At 37.5% G+C, this 23,309-nt stretch overlaps 1 protein-coding gene across 3 annotated transcripts in view; it reads right to left on the bottom strand.

Moving 5' to 3' along the window:
- Window positions 1-23,309, bottom strand: part of LOC134211109 (alpha-globin transcription factor CP2) — a 139,384-nt gene that overhangs the window by 34,237 nt on the left and 81,838 nt on the right. For 2 of the 3 annotated variants that reach the window (XM_062687728.1, XM_062687729.1), the window contains exon 3: window positions 19,537-19,942. In XM_062687728.1, the coding sequence (XP_062543712.1) occupies window positions 19,537-19,942 (406 nt within the window). The remainder of the gene's footprint in view (window positions 1-19,536; window positions 19,943-23,309) is intronic. The other variant, XM_062687730.1, reaches the window with a different exon arrangement.

Raw genomic sequence — 23,309 nt, forward strand, 5'->3', positions numbered from 1 at the left:
ATTCAATGTGTTGAATTCGAATTAGTATGATAAATGCAACGTAAATTGCCTACATTTAGGCGGTTAATAGCTTTGATGCGATTATATCACGCTGCTTGAAAATTACTCAACTATGAGAGTAATGGATTGCGTTACGGCTAAATTGATTAATGATTTAAAATGTGCATGTACACAGCGTATTTGATAAAAGAAAAATAGAAATATTATTCAAACCGCATGAGATTCCAGCAAACAAAAACAATAGTGTCCAACTAGGAAAGTTTCTCCGTCGAATGAAACTAGTTGCACTCGAATCGGTCAAGTCCTTCTATATGAAACGTGTTTAACAATAAAAAATTCCCGGGGCTACACACACACAGTCAGACATGTGCTCAGTTTTTCGAGCTGAGTCGATTGGTATAGGGCAGTAGGGCACTGCACGGACTACTTTGTCTCTTTCTCGCTGCAAAGAAATTAAGAACAACAAGGCCAGTAAGCGTCAAAGTTTATGAGGAACGATAAAGAAAGAGTTGTTTCCGTGCAGTGCCCTATATAACACTATGGGTCTCCGAGCCTTCTATCAAAATTTGGCTTTTGGAGTGAAATTATAGCCTTCTGGTACAACTTTGTTGTACGAGAAAGGCAAAACGTGTAGTATTATTAAAAATAACAGTTAGAAACAAAAGACAAAACGTCAGATATCAAATCGTTAGTCTTCATAAACAGTTTAATTGATGACAAATGTAGCATGCCGACTTTTTTGTTCAATAGCTGATTACTGGTATCTTTTCTGTAAATTTAATTTTCAAATATGCATTAACTTTTTCATTGACAACTGAACAAGTAAGCGATTTTCTAAGAACAGAGGATAAAAAAAACGCGTTCCGTTATTTTATCTATAATAAATATAGATTATTATCTTTGAAAATTGTGATTATTTGTTTATCTCGGAACCAAAATCATGTCAGAGTGCAGGTTTGTTCGTGTTTTGTATCGGATGCAGAACGATCGCGTGGTTATCGAAATGTCCGGTTCTGTTTTGTGGGCGAGTTAATTAACAAGAAAGTGAAACAATCAGTGCAAGTTTGTTCGTGTTTTGTGTTGGACGCAGAACGATCGCGCGGCTATCAAAATGTCTGGTTCTGATGTGCTGGCGATTGGATTAATTAGAAAGTGAATCAATCAGTGCAAGTTTGTTCGTGTTTGAAATTGGACGCAGAACAATTGCGTGGGAGTGCGGTCGGTGAATAAATAAAGAGTGCGTGTTCACTGTTCGTGTTTTCAAGTAGTACGCAGAACGATGGTGCGATTATCCGAAATAATGTGTTCTGCTTTGTGCGGCTGGTAAAATCGGTATTTCGAGAAATGCGCGAAACATTCGCACGATCATTCGGAATGGTTTGTTCTGCTTTGTGCGGCCGTGAAATTGATTAACTAGCGCGCGTATGGTCGTATTTTAGGTAACACGCCGGCTTGATAGGTAGTATCCCATCCCATAGATTGCATCACTTACCGAAGTGAATCCATATAGAATATCCTTTATAACTAACACAAAATCCTATCCTAAGACAATCGTGGAGATGCAGAGGTATACTCGGTCTCTAGTAGCAACAAGAATTGGACTAACAATTCTTTCCATTCTATATGACCGTAAGGACGTGGCCGGCGCCGTTATTGACTAAAAATATTTGAGCTTTCGAAACGTGTACATTGAGAATGGGTAGCTAACCACAAGCTCCCTTCATTTTGTTCTCTTTTGCAAGTTCTGGTCAATCACGGAGTAGCTACGAATTGTACGGCCATAATGCTCATGCTCATTTTGGAACCAAAATCATGTCAATCAGGGATTGTTTTACATCGAAATAATTTTAATTTACAGCTTTCGGTTTGGTATTATTTAGACTGTTTCACAGAAGACCTTCCTGGGTACCTGATATAGCTTTCCGTATCGCAAAATTTAATGAGGAAAGACACAGTTCTCTCTTATAAAGTAATTCAATTTAAATCGATATACCTTACCTTGAAGAACTTAGTAAGTAAAGCAGTGTATAACCTTGATATAATCATTGTTACTGCTTATCTTAAATCCCATTTAATAATAAAACAATTAATTTGAACAAGGAACGTTTCGATACTTTGAAACAAAGTTTCGAATGATGCACATTTAACATACTTGGAAAACAAAAAAAGTTGTATATTATTCATATTAAGCATTTTCCCATCTTCTTCACCAGACTTTTCATAAATGTTCTTTTTCTCTAGTCAGTTTCGTCGATTCTATCGAGGTAAATCACCGCTGATACTTTTTCAATTTCCGGGAAAATACGAAGGAATGCAAAAAAACATTTTAGTTCAATTAAAAAAAAAACAAAAATTTCGTGAGAATTTAAGAGAATTTGCCGTGGAAATTCGAAAACACTTCCCGTGCAAATACAGAAATATTTTTGGTAGAAATTTAAAAGAATGTCTCGTGGAAATTCATATGAATGTGTGAATACCACACCGTGTGAAATTTCAATGATTCTACTTTTTCTCTCGATGACAGCTGGCGGTCTTCTCCTCCCCTATGGGACCGCATTCCCCGTCGAATGCAACTTGTTGCGATTAATTCGGGTAACGCTAAGTAATCCTATAGCCTTTCGGTACAACTTTGTTGTACGAGAGAGGCAAAAAGATATACTATTTACCATTTTCTAGGTATCATGTCTTTGAAGAAGGAACCAAATTCCCATGTGCCTTATTTCAGACAAATGCGAATTATGTAAGATAGGATAAGTAACCATTCACATTCTGCATGATGTCAAGACAACTCAACTTAACTAAACGATTGGTTCGAGCATCGAGCGAATAGAATTCGGATCTATGGGCATTGTGATTTGGGCGTTTGTGATAGAACCATATCGAAATATCGGAAGTATCGAAACGTCCCTAAACACATATTTAGCCCCTGCGATCCGAATTTTAGTTTTCGCCCAAAATCACTATTATGGTTTCTAAAATCGCTCTAAGTTTCAGGCAATTGTAATATTCAATTCGCGACTTAATCAATTGTACACTCTAAATTTAAAAAAAAATGTTTTTTTTTTATTTTTTTACCCATTGAAATAATATTAAGAATTTATTCATCATTGCCGATAAAGGCTTCTAATGAGTAATAACCATTATTCGCTCACTTCCAGTGCCACGAAAAGTTGATTTGGGAATTTTCTCACTTCTTTCGTCCATCACCAATTTAAAAAAAGAATAGCCGTTTAGGCACAAACAACGTAGACTCCTATAAGCAGTTGTTGTGTGGTATAGCTAAAGAGTGACCCCATCCCAACGCCATTTTCATTATTGTTCTGGGTTCAAATCCCGTTGCGGTCATATTTTTTTTAATTACTCACCAAAAATTTTCACGAAAAGTGTGTGAGGCGTAAAAATAATTTCATCAACTAGGGACGATTTTCGTTTATCTTCCCGTTTCGTTCTAGACTTCTAGAGAAAAGAGAGGTGAGTGAAAGATGTGTTTCATCACACACTACGAAAACAGATTCTTCTTCGACCAGAAAATACTTATTTTCTCAATTTGTTATCAATTTGTTTGGAAATGCTTTGAAGGAATGTTGATGCACAAATTTGCCGACTAAAAGTCGATGAAACGCCTGCACCTTCCGATAGCGTTCAGAGTTTCCTGAACCTGATTGTGCTAGGAATAGATAAATCATTAGTCCCTTGAATCTCGAGTAGGGAATGATTGTGCGTGTTCTAGAAAATTTGGCAAGGGGGGGGGGTGGTTAAAAAATATAAACTATGAAAATATGAAGGTATGCAAATATAAACACATGAAAATGTAAAAATATGAAAATATGAAAGCATGAAAACATAGAAGTACGGAAATATGAAATTAAGAAAATTTGATAATATGATAATATAAAAATATAACAATGAGTTAATATGAAAAAATGAAAAAAAACTGAAGAAAATATGACGGAAAGATCTAAGACAAAAACGGAAAAAGTGTGAGGATCAGTGCGAGGTCACTCCTATCTGTACCATTACTATATAGTTAGGGGAGGGAGATGTTGATGTAGTACTTATCTCACGCAATCGAGGGCCTCGTATCAGCGACATCCTCGTAAGTATCATGGAGTTGGATATTTGGAAGCTATTCGTTGGGTCAGGATTTGCCTGTAGCTGGCAAAAAGACCATGGTCTTACCACGTAACGGTGTCTATCCAGCATCATTCATTTTTGTCTTCAATCAATGAATAAACTATATTCTTAGATTTACTGTTTTGCATTGGTTTTTCGCGATATCATAAAATCAAAACTGTAAAGCACCGAAGCACCTTCAACTTGAGCTCAAATTTTATAAAGGGCCTATTTGAAGAAGTGAAGCTTTTGTAATATTCAGGCAAAAAAACAAAACAGTGATAATTCTTCTTCTTCTTCTTCTTATTGGCATTACATCCCCACACTGGGGGACAGAGCCGCCTCGCAGCTTAGTGCTCATTAAGCACTTCCACAGTTATTAACTGTGAGGTTTCTAAGCCAGGTTACCATTTTTGCATTTGTATATCATGAGGCTAACACGATGATACTTTTATGCCCAGGGAAGTCGAGACAATTTCCAATCCGAAAATTGCCTAGACCGGCACCGGGAATCGAACCCAGCCACCCTCAGCATGGTCTTGCTTTGTAGCCGCGCGTCTTACCACACGGCTAAGGAGGGCCCAAGCATAATAATAAAGCAATGCTAATTTTGACAATTAACCTTCCTAGTGCATTGGGGTCTATTTTGGCCCAGAGATGATTTAAAAACGTTGTAGCTTTGTAATCAAATGAGATAGGGCGTTGAAATTTTCTGACTTTTCCTAACTTTTGGAAATGAAAATTTTGGGGTGATAACCAGCTATCAGCGACCTCTAGGAACGCCACAACAAAAAAAGTGACACATTGTGCATTAGCGGGTCAAAAATGACCCCAAATTGAATTCGCTCCCAAAAGTTCATTTTCGAACCGATTCTCAATCTTTTGGAACCAAATTGAAGGTATGGATTCCACGGATGTCGTTACGGACAGATTTTTGCACTTTGGCCATTCTGGTTCCCAGGAATCGATGTTGAAGGAACATAGATTCTTAGGCCAATTTTTGGCGTGATTTCTTGCCTCTCGAAGGGTGATTTTGGAAATGCTCATTAATTTGCGTAGCAATAATTCTATTAGAATGTAGCCATTGTCCATTTCCATGGATCAACACAATTCCTGGTTATTTCACGGTCCGGTGTTCCTCCGGAAGATCCGGAACATCCGTAGAAGTGGTCAATTCATTGAACTCATCCTAGAAGAGCGCGGTTTTTTCCAAAGCTTTTAATTATCAAACGCTGAGTAACAAATGATTGTGATGACCCATTGTGATAGACCTGAGTGGCCACCGGAGTTCCTTTAGAAGATCCGGAACATCCATAAAAAAGGTCAATTCATAGAACTCATCCTAGAAGTGCGCGTTTTTTTCCATAGCTTTTCATTATCGTACTTTGAGTAACAAATGATTGTGGTGACCCAATTTGGTGGACCTGGGTGGCCACCGGAAGTCCTCCAGTAGATCCGGAACGTCCGTAAAAATGGCCAATTCATGAAACTTATTATAAAAAAGTGCGGTTTTTTCCAAAGCTTTTCCTCATAGTACTTTGAGTAACAAATTATTGTGGTGACCCATTTTGGTGGACCTGGGTGGCCACCGGAGGTCCTCCAGTAGATCCGGAACGTCCGTAAAAATTGCCAATTCATGAAACTTATCATAAAGGGTGCGGTTTTTTCCAAAGCTTTTCCTCATAGTACTTTGAGTAACAAATGATTGTGGGGACCTATTTTGGTGGACCTGGGCGACCACCGGAGGTGCTCCAGAAGATCCGGAACGTTCGTAAAAATGGCCAATTCATGAAACTTATCATAAAAGGGTGCGGTTTTTTCCAAAGCTTTTCCTCATAGTACTTTGAGTAACAAATGATTGTGGTGACCCAATTTGGTGGACCTGGCTGGCCAAGGGAAGTCCTCCAGTATATCTGGAACGTCCGTAGAAATGGCCAATTCGTGAAACTTATTATAAAAAAGTGCGGTTTTTTCCAAATCTTTTCCTCATAGTACTTTGAGTAACAAATGATTGTGAGGACCTATTTTGGTGGACCTGGGCGGCCACCGGAGGTGCTCCAGAAGATCCGGAACGTCCGTAAAAATTGTCAATTCATGGAACTCATCCTAGAAGTGCGCTTTTTTTCCAAAGCTTTTCATTATCGTATTTTGAGTAACAAATGATTGTGGTGACCAATTTGGTGGACCTGGGTGGCCAAGGGAAGTCCTCCAGTAGATCCGGAACGTCCGTAAAAATGGCCAATTCATGAAACTTATCATAAAAGGGCGCGGTTTTTTCCAAAGCTTTTCCTCATAGTACTTTGAGTAACAAATTATTGTGGTGACCCATTTTGGTGGACCTGGGTGGCCATCGGAGGTGCTCCAGAAGATCCGGAACGTCCGTAAAAATTGTCAATTCATGGAATTCGGCTTTGGGACAGTTCGTCGAATGACATTTCGTCGAATGACGTTTAGTTGAATGACATTTGGTCGAAAGGACATTTGGTCAAAGGAACATTTAGTCGAATGGACGTTTGGTCAAATGGACATTTAGTCGAATGAACATTAAGATGAATGGATATTTGGTCGAATGGACATTTAGTCGAAAGGAGATTTAGACATTTCTGGTTAAATAATCCAAAAGATACATGAATAAGCTGGTTGGAGGAATTCAGTGGACATTAGGAATTTCAATCAGCAGCTGAAGAAGCGAATAAGGAAGCCAATGAGGATTTTTCATCTGAGCTAACAGAAACTTCTGGAGACCTGGTGGATTATTGAAAAATTGAAAACCTTCAGAAGTAGCAAAATATATACTGTCGCTAACCGCAAGTCGAGCACATCTGTATATGGGGCTCCATGTACAGAATTGCTCGACTTGCGGTTAGCGGCAGTATACCCTCTATTCTATTTTCGGCACATGGTCTAAAACCAATGATATCAATGTTATTTTGCTAATACTTCATCGCAGTCGGCTTTGGAACATTTCGTTGGTCGAATGGAAATGGTTTTTTATTCTTTTTATTGATACTCTTTCTTCCACTCAATATGTATACAATAATTAGTTCAGTATAAAATGGTCTTTCAACCATAATTCGTTAGTTATTGGCCGAAAACTTAATTTCGACCAAATGATCATATGACCTAATTTGCCATCACACGCATATTCGTCCCATATTTGCTGGAATTTCCGATGTACATGGGACAGTTATGCGTGTAACGGTAGTAATGTCTATTCAGCGTCATGTGTAATGACGAAACATCATTCGACTACATTTCTTTTGACCAGATGGTATAGATTCAATGTAGTCGGTTAGAGGGGTTCGCGGAAGTCAATATCCAGTCGAGAATAATATTGCAATATTCACCGTTTTCGTATTATTTATTCTTTTTATCAGCCCATCATTCTTTGGACAATCTTGGAACAATAATTATATGACTTTTAGGAATACCGCAATAAATCATTTATTTTTTTAATTGTTATTGGCTTAAGTTCTTTTTTTTTCAAATATCCATTCGACGGAACGACATTAGACTAAATGTACCAAGATTATCAATTCAAAAACCCACTTTCGACCAAACGTCATATAACCAAATGTACGAAGACTTTCGACTAAACGTCATATAACCAAATGTACGAAGATTCTTCCAGAAAACTGATTTCGACTAAATGTCAATTCGACGTAGTGTCCTTTCGACCAAACGTCATTCGATCAAATGTCCTACGTCTCTAGTGGGTTAAAAAATCATTTTCGACTAAATGTCCTTTCGATCAAACGTCCATTCGACGTAATGTCCTTTCGACCAAATGTCATTCGACTCAATGTCATTCGACGAAATGTCTTTCGACGAAATGCTATAGATTCATGGAATTCATCCTAGAATGATTATGGTGGCCACCGGAGGTCCTCCAGAAGATCTGAAACATCCGTAGAAGTGGTCAATTCATAAAACTCACCATGGAATAGCTGAATCACCGAACGCTGAGTAATAAATGATTATGATGACCCTTTTTGAAGGACCTGGGTGGCTACCGAGGTCTTCCGGAAGATTTGGAACATCCGTTGAAGTGGTCAATTCGTGGTGAATGGTGAATATTGATCATTATTATGCCATACTTGAAAATATTTTCTGGGTTAATGTGATTGTCCTTTCAAAAAAAATAGTGTCATCTTGATTTTTATGAATTGACTATAATTACAGATTTTTTGATCTTGCGGAGTTTCATTCGTGACTACACACGTTCCTGAGAAAGGGTTACAACGATCATCCATTACTCAGGATACGAAAATAGGAAAACTATGACAAGTTTCATGAATTGACCGATTTTACGGATGATCTGAATGTACCTGAAGACATACAGTGGGCAATCCATGCGAATTGGTTACGATCATTTGTTTCTAAAATTAGGAAAATAAAAAGGTTTAGAAGAATAGTGTGCTTCTTCTTCTTCTTATAAAGAAAACACACCATTTCTAAGGTGGGTTTTATGAATTGATCTCTTTTACGTGTGATACGGACATTCCGGAGGGCCTTTGGTTGCTACTCACATCCGTGAGAAAAGGTCACGGCAATAATTTCATGTTCAGAGTACAAGGAAATTAAAAAAAAAATAGGATCTTCTAGTATGTATTACATAAATTAACCGTATCTTCCGTAAGACCTCCGGTAGTCACTTTGATAAATAAGAACGGGTCACGACATTCCTTCGTATCTTGCTCAGAGTTCGATAATAGAAAGATTTTTTAAAAGTTCGATAATGAAAAGCTTTAGAAAAAACCGTGTTCTTTTATGATAAGTTTCATGAATTGACCATTTTTACGGACGTTCTGGATCTTCTGGAACACTTCCGGTGGCTACCCAGATCCACCAAAATAGGTCACCACAATAATTTGCTACTCAAAGTACTATGAGGAAAAGCTTTGAAAAAAACGCGCTCTTCTATAATGTGTTTCATAAATTGACCACTTTTACGGACGTTCCGGATCTTCTGAAGGACCTTCGGCCATACAGGTCCATCCAAATGGGTCACCACAATCATTTGTTACTCGTAGTTCGATAATAAAAAGCTTTGGAAAAAACCGCGCTCTTATATGATAAGTTTCATTAATTGACCATTTTTACGGATGTTCCGGATCTTCCGGAAAACTCCGGTGGCCACCCAGTTCCACCAAAATGAGTAATCACAATCATTTGTTACTCAAATTACGATAATCAAAAGTTTTGTGAAAACTGCATTCTTCTAGGATGAGTTCCATGAATTGATCACTTCACCGAATGTTCAGGATCCTCTGGAGGACCTCCGGTGGCCACGCAGGTCCATCAAAATGGGTCACCACAATCATTTGTTACTCAGCGTTCGATAATTAAAAGCTTTGGAAAAAAACGCGCTCTTCTAGGATGAGTTCAATGAATTGACCACTTCTACGGATGTTCCGGATCACCGGGACACCGGACCGTGAAATAACCAGGAATTGTGTTGATCCATGGAAATGGACAATGGCTACATTCTAATAGAATTATTGCTACGCAAATTAATGAGCATTTCCAAAATCACCCTTCGAGAGGCATGAAATCACGCCAAAAATTGGCCTAAGAATCTATGTTCCTTCAACATCGATTCCTGGGAACCAGAATGGCCAAAGTGCACAAAGTGTCCGTAACGACATCCGTGGAATCCATACCTTCAATTTGGTTCCAAAAGATTGAGAATCGGTTCGAAAATGAACTTTTGGGAGCGTATTCAATTTGGGGTCATTTTTGACCCGCTAATGCACAATGTGTCACTTTTTTTTAATGCACTAGGAAGGTTAAAATGCTAAAACATTTTTTCTGCATTGTTTCATTGTGTTTCTCAGCATACAAAAATAACAAGGCTTTTTCAAATGAGGCATCTTACAACAAATTACTTGATTATTATTTAATTTCCAATGCTTAGGAACCACTGTTTCCAAACGTATCGTAAATGTTTTTTTTTTTCGACCCTTCAAATCGAAGGTCGATTCACATGTGATACACCTTCATAACATTACTTTATCGATGTGAGTGTTTAATTATGCATACAAAATTCTATATTAAACATTTGTTTGCCTTGAAAATCATTTGGGAACTATTTGGAACATACGCTTTATCAAACATATAGTCTATTCAGTGTGGAATGTAAAATTCGGCTGAGAACTGCTGATCTACAACATGTTTGTTTTGCCAAGTTGTTTATCCCTATACCCTATTGCTAATGTATTTAATTATGCCCACAAAGAACCCAGCAACAACTAAGGTGGAAATCATCGGATACGTCGCGAAGCTTGCGAATCCGAATTCAAATAGCGTTACAGACATATATACAAGAGGCACAAGTAGAAACAGAAGAAATATTCAAAACGTTCAAAACCGAGAGATAATAAATCCTGAACATGTCAATCCATCACTGCTATCCCGTAGAAGCGAACGGCATACAAGCTAACTGAAAGCTCGATCTTGCGGTGCGGAAAAGGATTCTCCCATACAAGAAAGCTTTATTTTCATGAACAATTTGAGCAAGTTCTCTTATATAGCGATTATTTGGTAGAATTTTTATACATAATTATTTACTCCCTTCAAGATTTTGTTTTGTTCAATGCTGTATTGTCTGCGTTGAATGTAAAATATATGAAAAGAAAATATTCAACATCATGGCTAGCGGTTTGCAGCAGCTAAAATGTCCTAAAAGGAAGTATTATTCACATGGTTCGAGTCTAAAATAAAACAAAAATACATAAAAAGACGCGGTGACGGGCGGAAAGCTAATCTATGTTCATATTTCTTCTATCACCGGCCAAGGTTGGCAGCGTTATCAGTTTACTGCCCCAAGCAGAAGCCAGTTTATTGGATCTTCCATTTGACGGTGCGCGCTGAGGGAATAATAAGGCAAACAATAGAATCAAAACTTGTCGAATAATTAAATATGGTAAATTGGTACTACATTCAAAAATACGATTTTTGAACAAAACTGAAGGTTGAATGAATTAGTTTAAAATAACCGCTCTGGTAAGCCGCTCAGCCAGAGCAAGCTACATAAGTCGCATAATAGGAAACATTCCGCTAATAGAGCGCTGACTACAATTCAATCTAGTCCGACATGAGTAATATGTTCATTACCATTTGAATGGGAGTAGCCAACTTTTATTGCATTTTTTTCGTAACATTTTTTTAAAATGTAGGAATTCTAAAAGATGCCTAAAAACTGAGAGCGTAATTTATTCATTAAAAGTTCATTTTATAAACCCTATTTTGCATGCCGAACAAAAAATAGGTCAAGTCAGTTACTTCAATAGAAATCTGTAAAAAAAAATGAATGTAATCATGTCTTATCGAAATATCTCGCCCAAATTATCTTCCTGTTGAAAGTCGTTCGATTTTTGGCGCTTATCTGATACTAAAAGGCTTGCTCACTGCGACCAAGTTTTATTAGACTCAGAGAGTCAGTGATTTTGATTCTGAATTTCAAGTTTTTTTTAGATTTGTATGGACTTCTGAGAGTTTATCTCGAGATGGATTTTCATTGGTACACTGAACCCAGTCGCCGGTTAGATTTTCTAACAATTCTGTATAAGAATCTACCAAAATATGTATAAGAACTTGGTATATGCGAAATTGTTAGATTCGTATACAAAAATGTAAGCTCTCAAACAAATATTGTATCATTGGTGTCTCGTAACCTTACTTTTAACCTGTTCAACGACACAAAAATTGAAAATGTCGATATTTTTTTTCGGTTAAAATAAGAAATATAAATATCCAACCCGATTGGGCTAATCCAATTTTACTTATTCCATGAGCATAAATTTCGCAAATTTGATTTAGACTGGTTCTAGTCTAGTCTACACTCAAATTTGATTTAGACTGGTTCTGAGATAAAACTGGACATAACACCATCTTGTTCATATAAAATTTAAGGTTAATTTGCCCAGTTCGTTTATTTTTGCTCTTTTCTTACGCCAAGGTCGAAAAAGCTATATGTTCACTCCAAAAACGAGTTTTCGATAGGAGGCCCTACTTCCATATACCAATCAATTCAGGTCGACGAATTGAGGTGATGTCTGTTTGCGTATAAAATTGGCCAGATCAGACTATGGGCTCAAAAATTATGACCAAATACAATTTATTACCAATGCACGAGAAAGGCACTATTACCGGTAGGTGGATTATTCAGAGTTTTTTTAGATTTGTTTCACTATGCAAACATGATTCATTTTTTTAAAACTTTTAAATTTTTTGTTAATGCTGCTATCTCTACACAGAAAAACCCTGATTAATCCACCTAGCGGTGTTGAGTAAAGTCAACACCGTGCATATAAAAAAATAGTATTTTGACCATAACTTTTGATCCCACAGCGCGGCCAATTTTTGATAGGAAACAATAAGGCGGGATTCCCCATCGAATGCAACTTGCAAGCAAATTTATTAAGTATAAGTGCCTAGAAAATTAGTGTAGCACATACATGCACACTAGGGTGGTTCAAAATATCGATTTTGCTCCACAACACTCATCTGATTCTGTATCATGTTCTGACTTTCCTCCAAAAATTTGAGCTGATTAGCAAAAAACTGATTTAGTACAAGCCGTTTCAAGTTTGCATGCAAATTAGTATGGGGAAATTTTTCTTTCTTTTTGCCTTTCTCGTACAACAAAGTTGTACAAGAAGGCTATAATTTCACTCCAAAAGCCAAATTTTGATAGGAGGCTCGGAGACCCATAGTGTTATATAATCTTGTGTTATATACCAATCGACTCGACATATCAAAGAATATTGTGGCCAAATTTCATAAAATTTGGTCGACAAAAACCCCCCTGACAATAATAGAACAAAACCTGCCAAAGCCGTCATTCCCCCTATTATGCATCTCGAGATAAAATAGAATACTACGGCTTCCTGCTGGTTACTTCTCAGGTAATCGCAACGGTCATTAAACACAACAGAGTCAATGAAAATCTCACCCACCGTATGCACTTGCCATGATAAGCACTCTCCATGTACTCAGTGACTCCGGTTGCCTCTTTCCTAATACAATCGAACACACAATCGCGAAAATCACGTGGTTTTGTTTTGAGCAGAAAAATTCTGCCTATCTTTCAACACGGCGGCTATCTTGACGTTTACCTTCGCAGTCGAGCCTGCGAGTGTAAGACCGCCGCAGCGTTCTAGAAAAAGATAAGCGCGACAATAGGAAACAATATAGGATTACCCGTCGAATGCGACTTGTTGCTCAAAAAATTAGTATTTTTTATTGCAAATACATACAGTCCTCATACGCTGCCGTAATCTGAAAAAGTAACGTATACGCCATTTTCTTAAAATGGTGTTAACGAGTAGTATTCATTGAGCTCTAAAAATGGCAAACATGCTTATTGTAATTTGGCGCTTATGTCACTTTTTCATATTACGACAGGACTTCTTTCAAAAAAACATAGACTTTTCGGTACACTCTAGTGTACAGTGTACGAAAGAGGCAAAAAAAATATTCAATTTTGAGCAGATTTAACGTAGCTTGATTATAGTAAGAGAATGGCAGATCCGGCCAAGAATGTCTTTCCGAGACATATACTACCTATGATCACATATCAGTCCCATCTGTTGATTTTTGGATACATTTCGGTAGTTTATGCCATAGTCAAACCGTATTGCGTGATTCTGAGTTCAACTCAGACTGAAATCGATCACATTAATGCAATTTTTACGATGATCGGATGTTAACAAAAAAGGGGTTATTTTTGTCTGCCTCAAGTATGTCTGTCTCAAGTTTCTCACGACTACTAATATTGAGTTGATGATTTTTATGGTACAACCTGAGTACAACTACTAAGAGATTGGGGTGCCACCGCAAGTCACCTTAATACTAGCGAAAGAAACCCAGCTTTGCCCGGGTGTTGCAAATGTCACAATTAACTATTTGCAGCACCGCACTCTAGATTAATTTCCGTGCGTTTGTTTTGTTTTCCTTAACAGCTGAACCAAAATTGTATTCTAATGATTTTTTACGTTTCCCCGTTTTTGTAGATACAAACCTTGCGGATCCCAAAACGAATGGATTAGGGAAATAATCTTGCAAATCGGACAACACCAACTAAAAACTCGATCTTCAATGCACAAGTAAGTAGAGTGCGTGTATTGATCGTCGCGAAAATGATAAAGTATCTTTTTTGTGTCCGGTGGCTCATGCGTATGTGTTGCGCTTCGCTCCGGTCCGAACAAGCGCGATCTTAACTAGTTTGCAGTAGCCATCGGGCAATTAGTACAGATCCGAGAATTTAGTTCTTTTTGTGTTGATTATGCGATTGATCGTATTTAGATTATCAAGGAAAACGATCGCGTGATCCGAGAGATTTATTTTAATTTGTACGGTTCGGAGAGTAAATCAATTATTACGCGTTTTTATTTGCATTTCATATAATCCGCATCACTCGCCAAAGTGAATCCAGATAAAATATCCTATGCAACTAACACAATAGGGTAATCTTCTTCTTCTTATTGGCTTTACATCCCCACACTGGGACGGAGCCGCCTCGCAGCTTAGTGTTCATTGAGCACTTCCACAGTTATTAGCTGCGAGGTTTCTAAGCCAGATTACCATTTTTGCATTCGTATGTCATGAGCAGTGTTGTAAAATGTCATTTGCATTCGTTTGTATAATTTTCCCAGATTTTGTTTTCAGTAGTTAGTTATCAACTATCAAGTATGACGAACTTATAACGCTTAAATGTGGCTACAGCTTTGTCTAACAAGACATTGCTGTAAATATGTAATCTGGGGCGTGGGAGGCAAAATGTCATTCAAATGACATTATGTCAAATGACACGTGACATTTTGGAGAGATTTCACTCTCTAGCCTTAGATGTTATATTTAGAGCAATGTACCCTTGGACAAAAATATAGCACTACTCAAGCGTTATGTGTACATCTAAAATTTTGAAGTAAATTTGGCTTCTGTAAAAAGTTATGAACAAATTAGTCAAATGACATGCAGATGACGATGATACTTTTATGCCCAGGAAAGTCGAGACAATTTCCAATCCGAAAATTGCCTAGACCGGCACCGGGAATCGAACCCAGCCACCCTCAGCATGGTCTTGCTTTGTAGCCGCGCGTCTCACCACACTGCTAAGGAGGACTCAATAGGGTAATACTAGGGCCTAATTTGGCCAACCCTAAAAAATGCATATTTTTCAAAAAATATCGACCAGTTTCAACAGTGAAAAAGCATTAGGGATATATCTCCTTTTAGAGCCTATAAAGCCCTCGAAAATTGCATTATTTTTGGAGTTTTGTCAGAAAATGGTCAAATTTGGAACATGGCCAAATCTGGTACAGTTATCCTACCATATCCCAGAACAATCGTAGAGATGCAGAGGTGTTCTCGGTCTCTAGTTGCAACGAGAGTCAGAATAACAATCCTTCCTTTCTTATATGACCGTAAGGACGTGGCCGGCGCTGTTATTGACTTAAAATACGTGAGCTTCTGAAACGTGGACATTGAGAATGGATAGCAAATTCCATGCTCCATTCACATAGTTCTCTGTGCTATTTCACAAGTTCCAGTTTATCACGGAGTAGCAACTACGAATTGTACAGCCATAATGCTCATGCTCATGCTGAAAACTCGACCTTCAATGCACATAGCACATACATGTTTACTTTCAACATCTCGATAACCTCTCTATCTCGATATCTCTCTATCTGAATAAAATACTGACCAGAGCACATTTCTGGGTTCACCCTCCCCATACCGATATACTCAAATGTCTAGGCTACTAGACTATCTTTGGGTAATATCGGTAATATCAAACAAATCGAAAACAAGAAATGACATTTGTTTTGTTGTTGTTTTTCATAGCAACGAGCTCTATTTGATCTACTATCTAGTAGTCAATGTTTCTTCAATTCCTCGATCTTTCCTTATCTCGACGGTCCCTTCGGTATCGAGATGTGGAGAAGCGACTGCAATATAAATAAATTAATCAGAGTATCCAGAACTAACATCGAGTAAAGGAAAATTCACTGTATAAGCTATTTTATTCCGTTGCTAGGTTCGTGACCTTCTTAAATTATCGTGCTATACATCCAGGTATATCACTCTCTAGATGCCACATCATCAATGAATACTCTTCCAGTGATGATTATTGCATTATATTATGATGCCCTGCAAAACCATAGTATTCATTTAATCAAAATGCAAACAATATATTTAGTCTCTGAGCAACGTGACAACCGTGGACTGGAAAGACTGTTGAGATAACACCGTTGATCCTTTTATTTATAACAATGTACCAATGTGTGGGTAGTTAAAACAAGTTCATTTATGTTGCCATTCAAGTGCACCTTCGTACGATGGAATAACACATTTGGAGGAAAAGCAGAGATTGTTTATTGGATGTAATTACGATGGTCTAAAAGTGGACTATTAGGCCTGTTTGCTAAATAGATAAGAATGACTAGTAATTTCCAAAAATCTCGCTTAACAGGTGAAAAGGGCCTACATCCATAACGTAAACATTGAGAAAATGTTGTTCGAAAACAATGCATCACAATTTCAATTCCCATTTCGCAGGTTTATTATATTTCGAGCATCAAAAACTTCTAAAAGCACATAATCAACACTATTTATTCATCCATAACCTTATTTGCATCGAAAATAAAAAAAAAAGTGTAGAAATCGATAACACAAAATTTTAAGCCTGTTTTCATTTTTTTTTTCGGAATAGGTCTTCTGTGTTTGCGTGTCATTCGTAGACCCTTTATTTATGGCAGTGCTTGTTTTCTCTTGTTTCGGACAGCAGAACGATCGCGCGATCTGCCGAAATATTGTGTTCTGCATTGCGCGGCCGGTAATAAGAGAAGCCATCGAACAAGTAAGTGCAGTGCATGTTTTAGTCGTCGAGAAAGAAATAAAATACCTATCTTGTGTTCGGTGGCTCATGCGCATGTCGTGCCCGGTCGAAAAAATGCATTTTTCAATAGTCTGCCGTAGCCATCGAGCAAGTGAGTACAGAGTGCTGTGCTTCCGTGCGTCGTCCAAAACGCGAAGCTCCTCAGTTTTAATATGCCACCGGATGTGCATGCTTTAACTTTTAACTCGTATTAGTGTTATTTCCCATCTCATAAATCGCATCACTTACCAAAGTGAATCCAGATAAATAATCCTTTGTAACTAAAACGATATCCTATCCCAAGACAATCGTAGAGATGCAGAGGTGTACTCGGTCTCTAGTAGCAACAAGAGTCGGACTAACAATCCTTCCATTCCTATATGACCGTAAGGACGTGGCCGGCGCCGTTATTGACTTTAAATATTTGAGCTCCCGAAACGTGTTCATTGAGAATGGGTAGCTAATCCCAAGCCCCATTCATTGTGTTCTCTGTACAATTTCGCAAGTTTAATCACTGAGTAGCAACTACGAGTTTTGCGGTCATAATGCTCATACTCATGCTCATTCGTAGACCCTTTGTTTATGGTATTTTCCAAACGTAAACATGGAATAAGGCTTTTGGGGAGAGAGAATTTTTCTCATCGAACTCGGGCCGATGACGGTTCGGAAAAAAATCCCGTTATCGGCCCGAAGTTGGACAAGACTTATTCCTGACAGAAAAAAACGAGTGGCTTGGCCGTTTTTTTGGATGGACTTACACATATTTTGAAAATAACACGTTGTAGGCCCAATCAAAAATTAGTAGCTATTAGAGGATCGAAGGGTATTAAAATTGAATTTGTTTACTTTTTATTGTAGGCCCTTATCAATTGTTAAGCGAGAATGCTAATATGGAGAGGTCAGGGGAGAGGGTTCTATTTTTTTTATACTAATTTTATAGTTTCAGAGAGCGAACAATGGCGCTAGTAAACCTAGGCTTATTAGCCAGGGCAAGTCTTATACCTTGTCCCATCCAAGGGATTCAACACCTAGGAGAACGGAGTGTCACACATTTTTTAGCATGACTACACCCAACGTATTTCCAAACATATTATACTGCCGTTCTACGCATAAATGTCCCATGTTACCTTTCATGAAAAAATCCAAACTCGAGTCAATTTTGTCCCACTAATCTCAGAATCGATTGGATCTTGAAATTTAACAAATATTTTAGGGATGTTATGACCGTAGGCAACACTTTTCCAGGGCATAAAACGAATCACTACCTATTGAAATGGTTTTCAGTCTTAATTATCATCAATCAACAGCTTCATTTTTTCAGTGGGACAAATTGGCTCGAGTTTGAGATTTTTCATCAAAGGTTACATGGGACAATTATGCGTAGAACGGCAGTATATCTTTTGCTTATAAGGCCGTTACAAATATTTAATTACCATTTTGTCCTACTGGTCTCCGAAAGGTTAAGGGGTGGGATAATAAAAAATAAATATTAAAATGAAAAAAAATCAAAAAACTCCTCAAATTTGTTAAAGAGTGTTTCGAAAATCCTAAAATTATCCGAATTTTATTTTGTTGCCCCCTCAAAATATTATATATAGTTTTTAAATATTTGTATCGGCCTAATGATACTACTAAATTGCATTCCATTGTAACCAATCAACATCTTGACATCTATGAGGGCGTCGGTGAGTCGCTGGCTTCTCGTTAAGCAGATGTCATATCACATTTCCTTCCCTCTCCTAGTAACGGAGAAGATGGGCGTGGCCAGCAATGACAGCATTCATGTTTTAATATTTTGGACCTTCAATTGGGTTGTTGTCAAATCCCAAATAGTAATCCATAAGCAATTTGAGTAAGAAAGGTTAAGAATATACATGACAGCTATCAGTAATTCTTCGTTACAACGCAACGCAATATTCTTTGGAGTGTTTACATTACCATAAACTGCACCCGATCGGTTCATGAGATACTCTGTTCATGTTGATAAGTTACAGGACGAAAAGCGAGAAGTGTCGCAGTGCTCCGAGTGAAACGTAATTATATCGTCGAAACCATGGTTTCAAAGTTGGCGGACACCATTACTCAAAAAAGATACGAGGTTTTATTTTCCGAATTCTCAACTTTTTTACTGTTATCGTACGTATGTATTCCTTTTTTGTCATACATTTATAGTTTATCTTAAAAAAAAACCTGCAAATCACCATTTTTCAGGCCGCCTCTTAACCCTGAAATGCGCAATGTTGTTTTAAAACAACAAACCGAAAATACGTTTAATGTTAATGGTTTTAATGGCGCCTTGCGCCTTTAAGGGTTAAGGAGGAAGTAAACTTAGTAACAACCACGTGGTTTAAGTGCATATTTGTGCTGCCGCTTGGTGCTGCAGAAAAGAGACAAACGAAACAACGTCGATAGTGTTTCGATCGGAAACCTCTTTCCATCGTTCAATTTTTCTTGCATCTCTAGTAGATTTTCTTGAAACAAGTCTCACAACCATCAGAAACTAATTTTCCCAAACTCAATACATAGATATATAACCTTACCTTTGCGTCTGGCATCTTGATCCTTCTCTGTGTTTGCGATTTTCGTCTCGGATCCGCTATTCTCCCCATCTTGATGAGTAGACATCCATTCGAGACGGCGCTTACGATTTGGCATGACGACGGAGTATGTGTTCTCCTGCTGAGCGACAGCAGCAGCTGCCGCAGCGGCAGCCGCGGCCGCTGCTACTGCTACGACGCTGGTCGTCGAACTCGTGTTGGTGCCAGTGTTTGAAGGCAGTCCAGATTGCATTTTGTTGTATTCGACTGGCCAGGATTCCTTAGAGTCTGGAGGAGAGTCTACGAAATTGTTCCGATAGTCCTGAAAGTTGTTCGGTGAACCGCTGTAGTTGTCGTCGTTGTCGAGGTTGTAATTTTGAGAGATCTGTAAAAAACAAGTAAGGAACGTCTAAAGAAGATGTAACGCTATGGAATTCAGGGGTATGTGTTGTCATGCAAGTTTCGTTAACTCAGAGAGAAAAACTCTCAGTAAATGTTTAGATAACAAAAAAAAAAGATAGTTGGGAAACTACTGCAGAGTACCCAATCCATATCCCAATGCACATATCCAAAACTATGTTGCAGGAAAGAACAAGTCATATTTAAATATATTGTAGTACCGTAATCCGGGGTATCATTGATCAATTTTTTCAATGTTTTGTAAATATTTCCTCCGTAAATTAAATGATTGCTTTTTTCATATTTTTAAAACGAGTACTGCTACGTGTAGAACGTTTGAGGCTATTGTTCTTGATTATTTGATAATTATAAAATTGTTTTAAAAATCTGTTTTGTCTAGTTTTTCGAATTTCCAATTTGGGGTAACTTTGATCATCAATCATTTCACTTTGTTACGTCTATAAAGCAAGCGTTTGTAAACGCCTTAAGGTAGACCATTACTTTTGAAATCCTTATACTGAGGCGAAGCGTATTGATTGTTTCGAGTAAGGCATCATGACCGCTAGGTGAATTATCTGGTTTTTCAACAATAAAGACCAAAATTTTGAAACAAAAATATGGATAAACAAAGAAAATAAGATTACTTATCACCCAATTGTAGGTACGATCTCAATTTTTTGTTATTATGCTTGTTTTGAGTGCTTTTTGGCAGCTTACTGTGAGTTAACAAAATGATGTTGATTTTATTTTTCAAACTATGGCAAAAATTAAATGCAAATTCTAGTGGAGATTATATTATTCGGTAGCAAATTTAGTCAAGAATAAAATACCTAACTCATAATAAGTAATCGTAATAACAGAAAGTAATACTTTATTCATCTTTTGAAAATGGTTCAACTGATCAATGTTACCCCGCTGATCAATGTTCCCCCGGATTACGGTACTTTAATCCGAGAAAAAATTGATCAACGGAGTAAAATTGATGGTATCAATTGTTATATCTTCGGTAACATTTCCATTATTATCCATTATTATCAACGGCATTAGATATTCTAGAGTTCATATACCTCAGAGCCTTTCTAATCTATCTGTACTCTAAAAAACCCAGAATAATCCACCTAGCGTTGGTGGTGCCTTTCTCGCATTTAGTTAAGACTCCAACCTTATATGGGAATTCTATGGTCCGATGTACCATTTTCTTCGTAACTTTTAAACGCAATGACCGATCGTTATAAAATTCAATAGTGATCCACAAGGCTTTGTCCCCTGTCGAATGAAACTTGCTGCGAGAAAATTGGTTAAGGATTACTATACGAAAAGTTGTCTAATGTTTTTTATAGCTTTTGTGCACACACATACACACATACATACACACGGACAGACAGACATGTGCTCAGCTCGTCGAGCTGAGTCGAATGGTATATAATACTAAGGGTCTCAGCGGCTTCTATAAAAAGTTTGTTTTCGGAGTGAAATGATAGCCTTTCGGTACAACTTAGTTGTACGAGAAAGGCAAAAAGTAATTTCGGGAGCTCTCCTTAATCGTACGGAAAGATGTGTGGCTACAAAGCAATACCATACTGAGGGTGGCTAGGTTCGATTCCCAGTCCGGTCTAGGAAATTTTCGTGTTGGAAATTGCCTCCATGGGCATAAAAGCCGTGTTAGCCTCATGATATACGAATGCAAAAATGGTAACATGTCTTAGAAACCTCGCAGTTAATAGCTGCGAGGCGGAAATGTTCCAGTGGGAGATGTAATGACAATGAAAAAGAAAAGTAATTTCGGCTTTCCCAAGTTGTTACTTGAGGTATTGAAAACCTAGTCGCCAACAAATTTACTAAGGATGAACATTGCTCAATATTAGTTTCATTATGCAGATCGCTATGAAAAATAAATTTGATTATGTAATCTTCCACCTCATATCCGAAAGCTCGGTGTTTTCCTGCGCTATTACTTCGGAGCATGAGGTGGAATAACTTAACTTTATTTTTGAACAAAGTTCATGTTGTAAGAAAAACCTAATTGGCTTTTTATTTCGGTGGTAAATTCATCAAACACGCATGCAATAATTTATTCAGGTCTCCCTATGGACAGAATTAGCTTTAACGTTGCTATTCTTTGATTTCACGGCTGGATAGAAACATGTGCTAAGTTGAATAAAATGTTATTCTAATGGTTAACATGATTTCTTATAACTTATAACAAAGTAATAGAATACGTATGGAATTCTCTTAATTGTTGCAAGAATTTCGTATTCATACGTATAATGACACTTCTTCTAGTTGTCTGTCCTTATACTAAATCTCAGATCGATCTACCAGCATCGGGGATGTTCCGAGTTTTCCGAGGGTATGTTAGAAATACATTTTTCCTCTGCCTGCCACAAACAATTGTGACGTAAATTAAATTTCCATCATGTTTTGTGCTACTAACAAATGCTGTGAATTTTTTTTCAAATTTGGATTATTTCAAGTAAAGTTATATGAATTCTCATTTCATCAAATTTTTGCCTATTTATTTTTTTTGTCTAGCCCCTGTATGTATCGTCTTCCATCTGCACTACATCAAAGATGGCACGCTGCACGTTCAAGGCTGCTACAAACTAATCAAATTTCAAACATGCAAAATGAAATCCACAACGATAAAAACGAAACTGCGACTAACAAAAATATGGTTTTTAACTTCAAAATACGTGTCATCAATGCAACATTTCAATAGTTTTGCTTCCATTGTATCGGCATGTTCATTATGAGAAGAGAAAATGTAAGAATATATGCTTATTTATGTAATAGGGGAACGGTTCACCACTTCATCTCATAGCTCTTATTTCCATCCCATCAAAAACAAAGCAATGGAACGGAATTTGTTTTGTTTATTATTTTTGTGATTTTTTCAGCAGTGAGCACGCATGTTGACAAGAAGAAGCGACGAATTTGACGTTTCAACCATATCATGTGCTATACAAAAAATGAAACGAGGGTTTTCACGAAAACATTCAAAATTGAATTTCTTTTGGGTATACTTCAATACCCGAAATAAATTCAATTTTGAATGTTTTCGTAAAAACCCTCATTTGAATTCTACACACTCGAATTAATATCGATGCAATACGTTCTAAGTTGGATGTGAAAATGGCAGTCGGCAGTCATAGGCAATACCAATTAATGCCAAAGACTATATTTGAATTATATTTTCTAGTGCGCTATAATCTCTACCATCATTTTACAAGTGCTTGAACGAAGCTGAACCCATCAAACTACTATTGCATTACATTGTGTTTTTTTTTATCGATCCGCCTATTAACCAACAGGAAGACCAAGTTCTTTAAAATCACAGAACTTAAAAACCTTGTACGATTCTCCACAGAGGTCCGAGA

This window comes from Armigeres subalbatus, chromosome 2 (assembly GCF_024139115.2).
Source record: "Armigeres subalbatus isolate Guangzhou_Male chromosome 2, GZ_Asu_2, whole genome shotgun sequence".
Taxonomy (NCBI): domain Eukaryota; kingdom Metazoa; phylum Arthropoda; class Insecta; order Diptera; family Culicidae; genus Armigeres; species Armigeres subalbatus.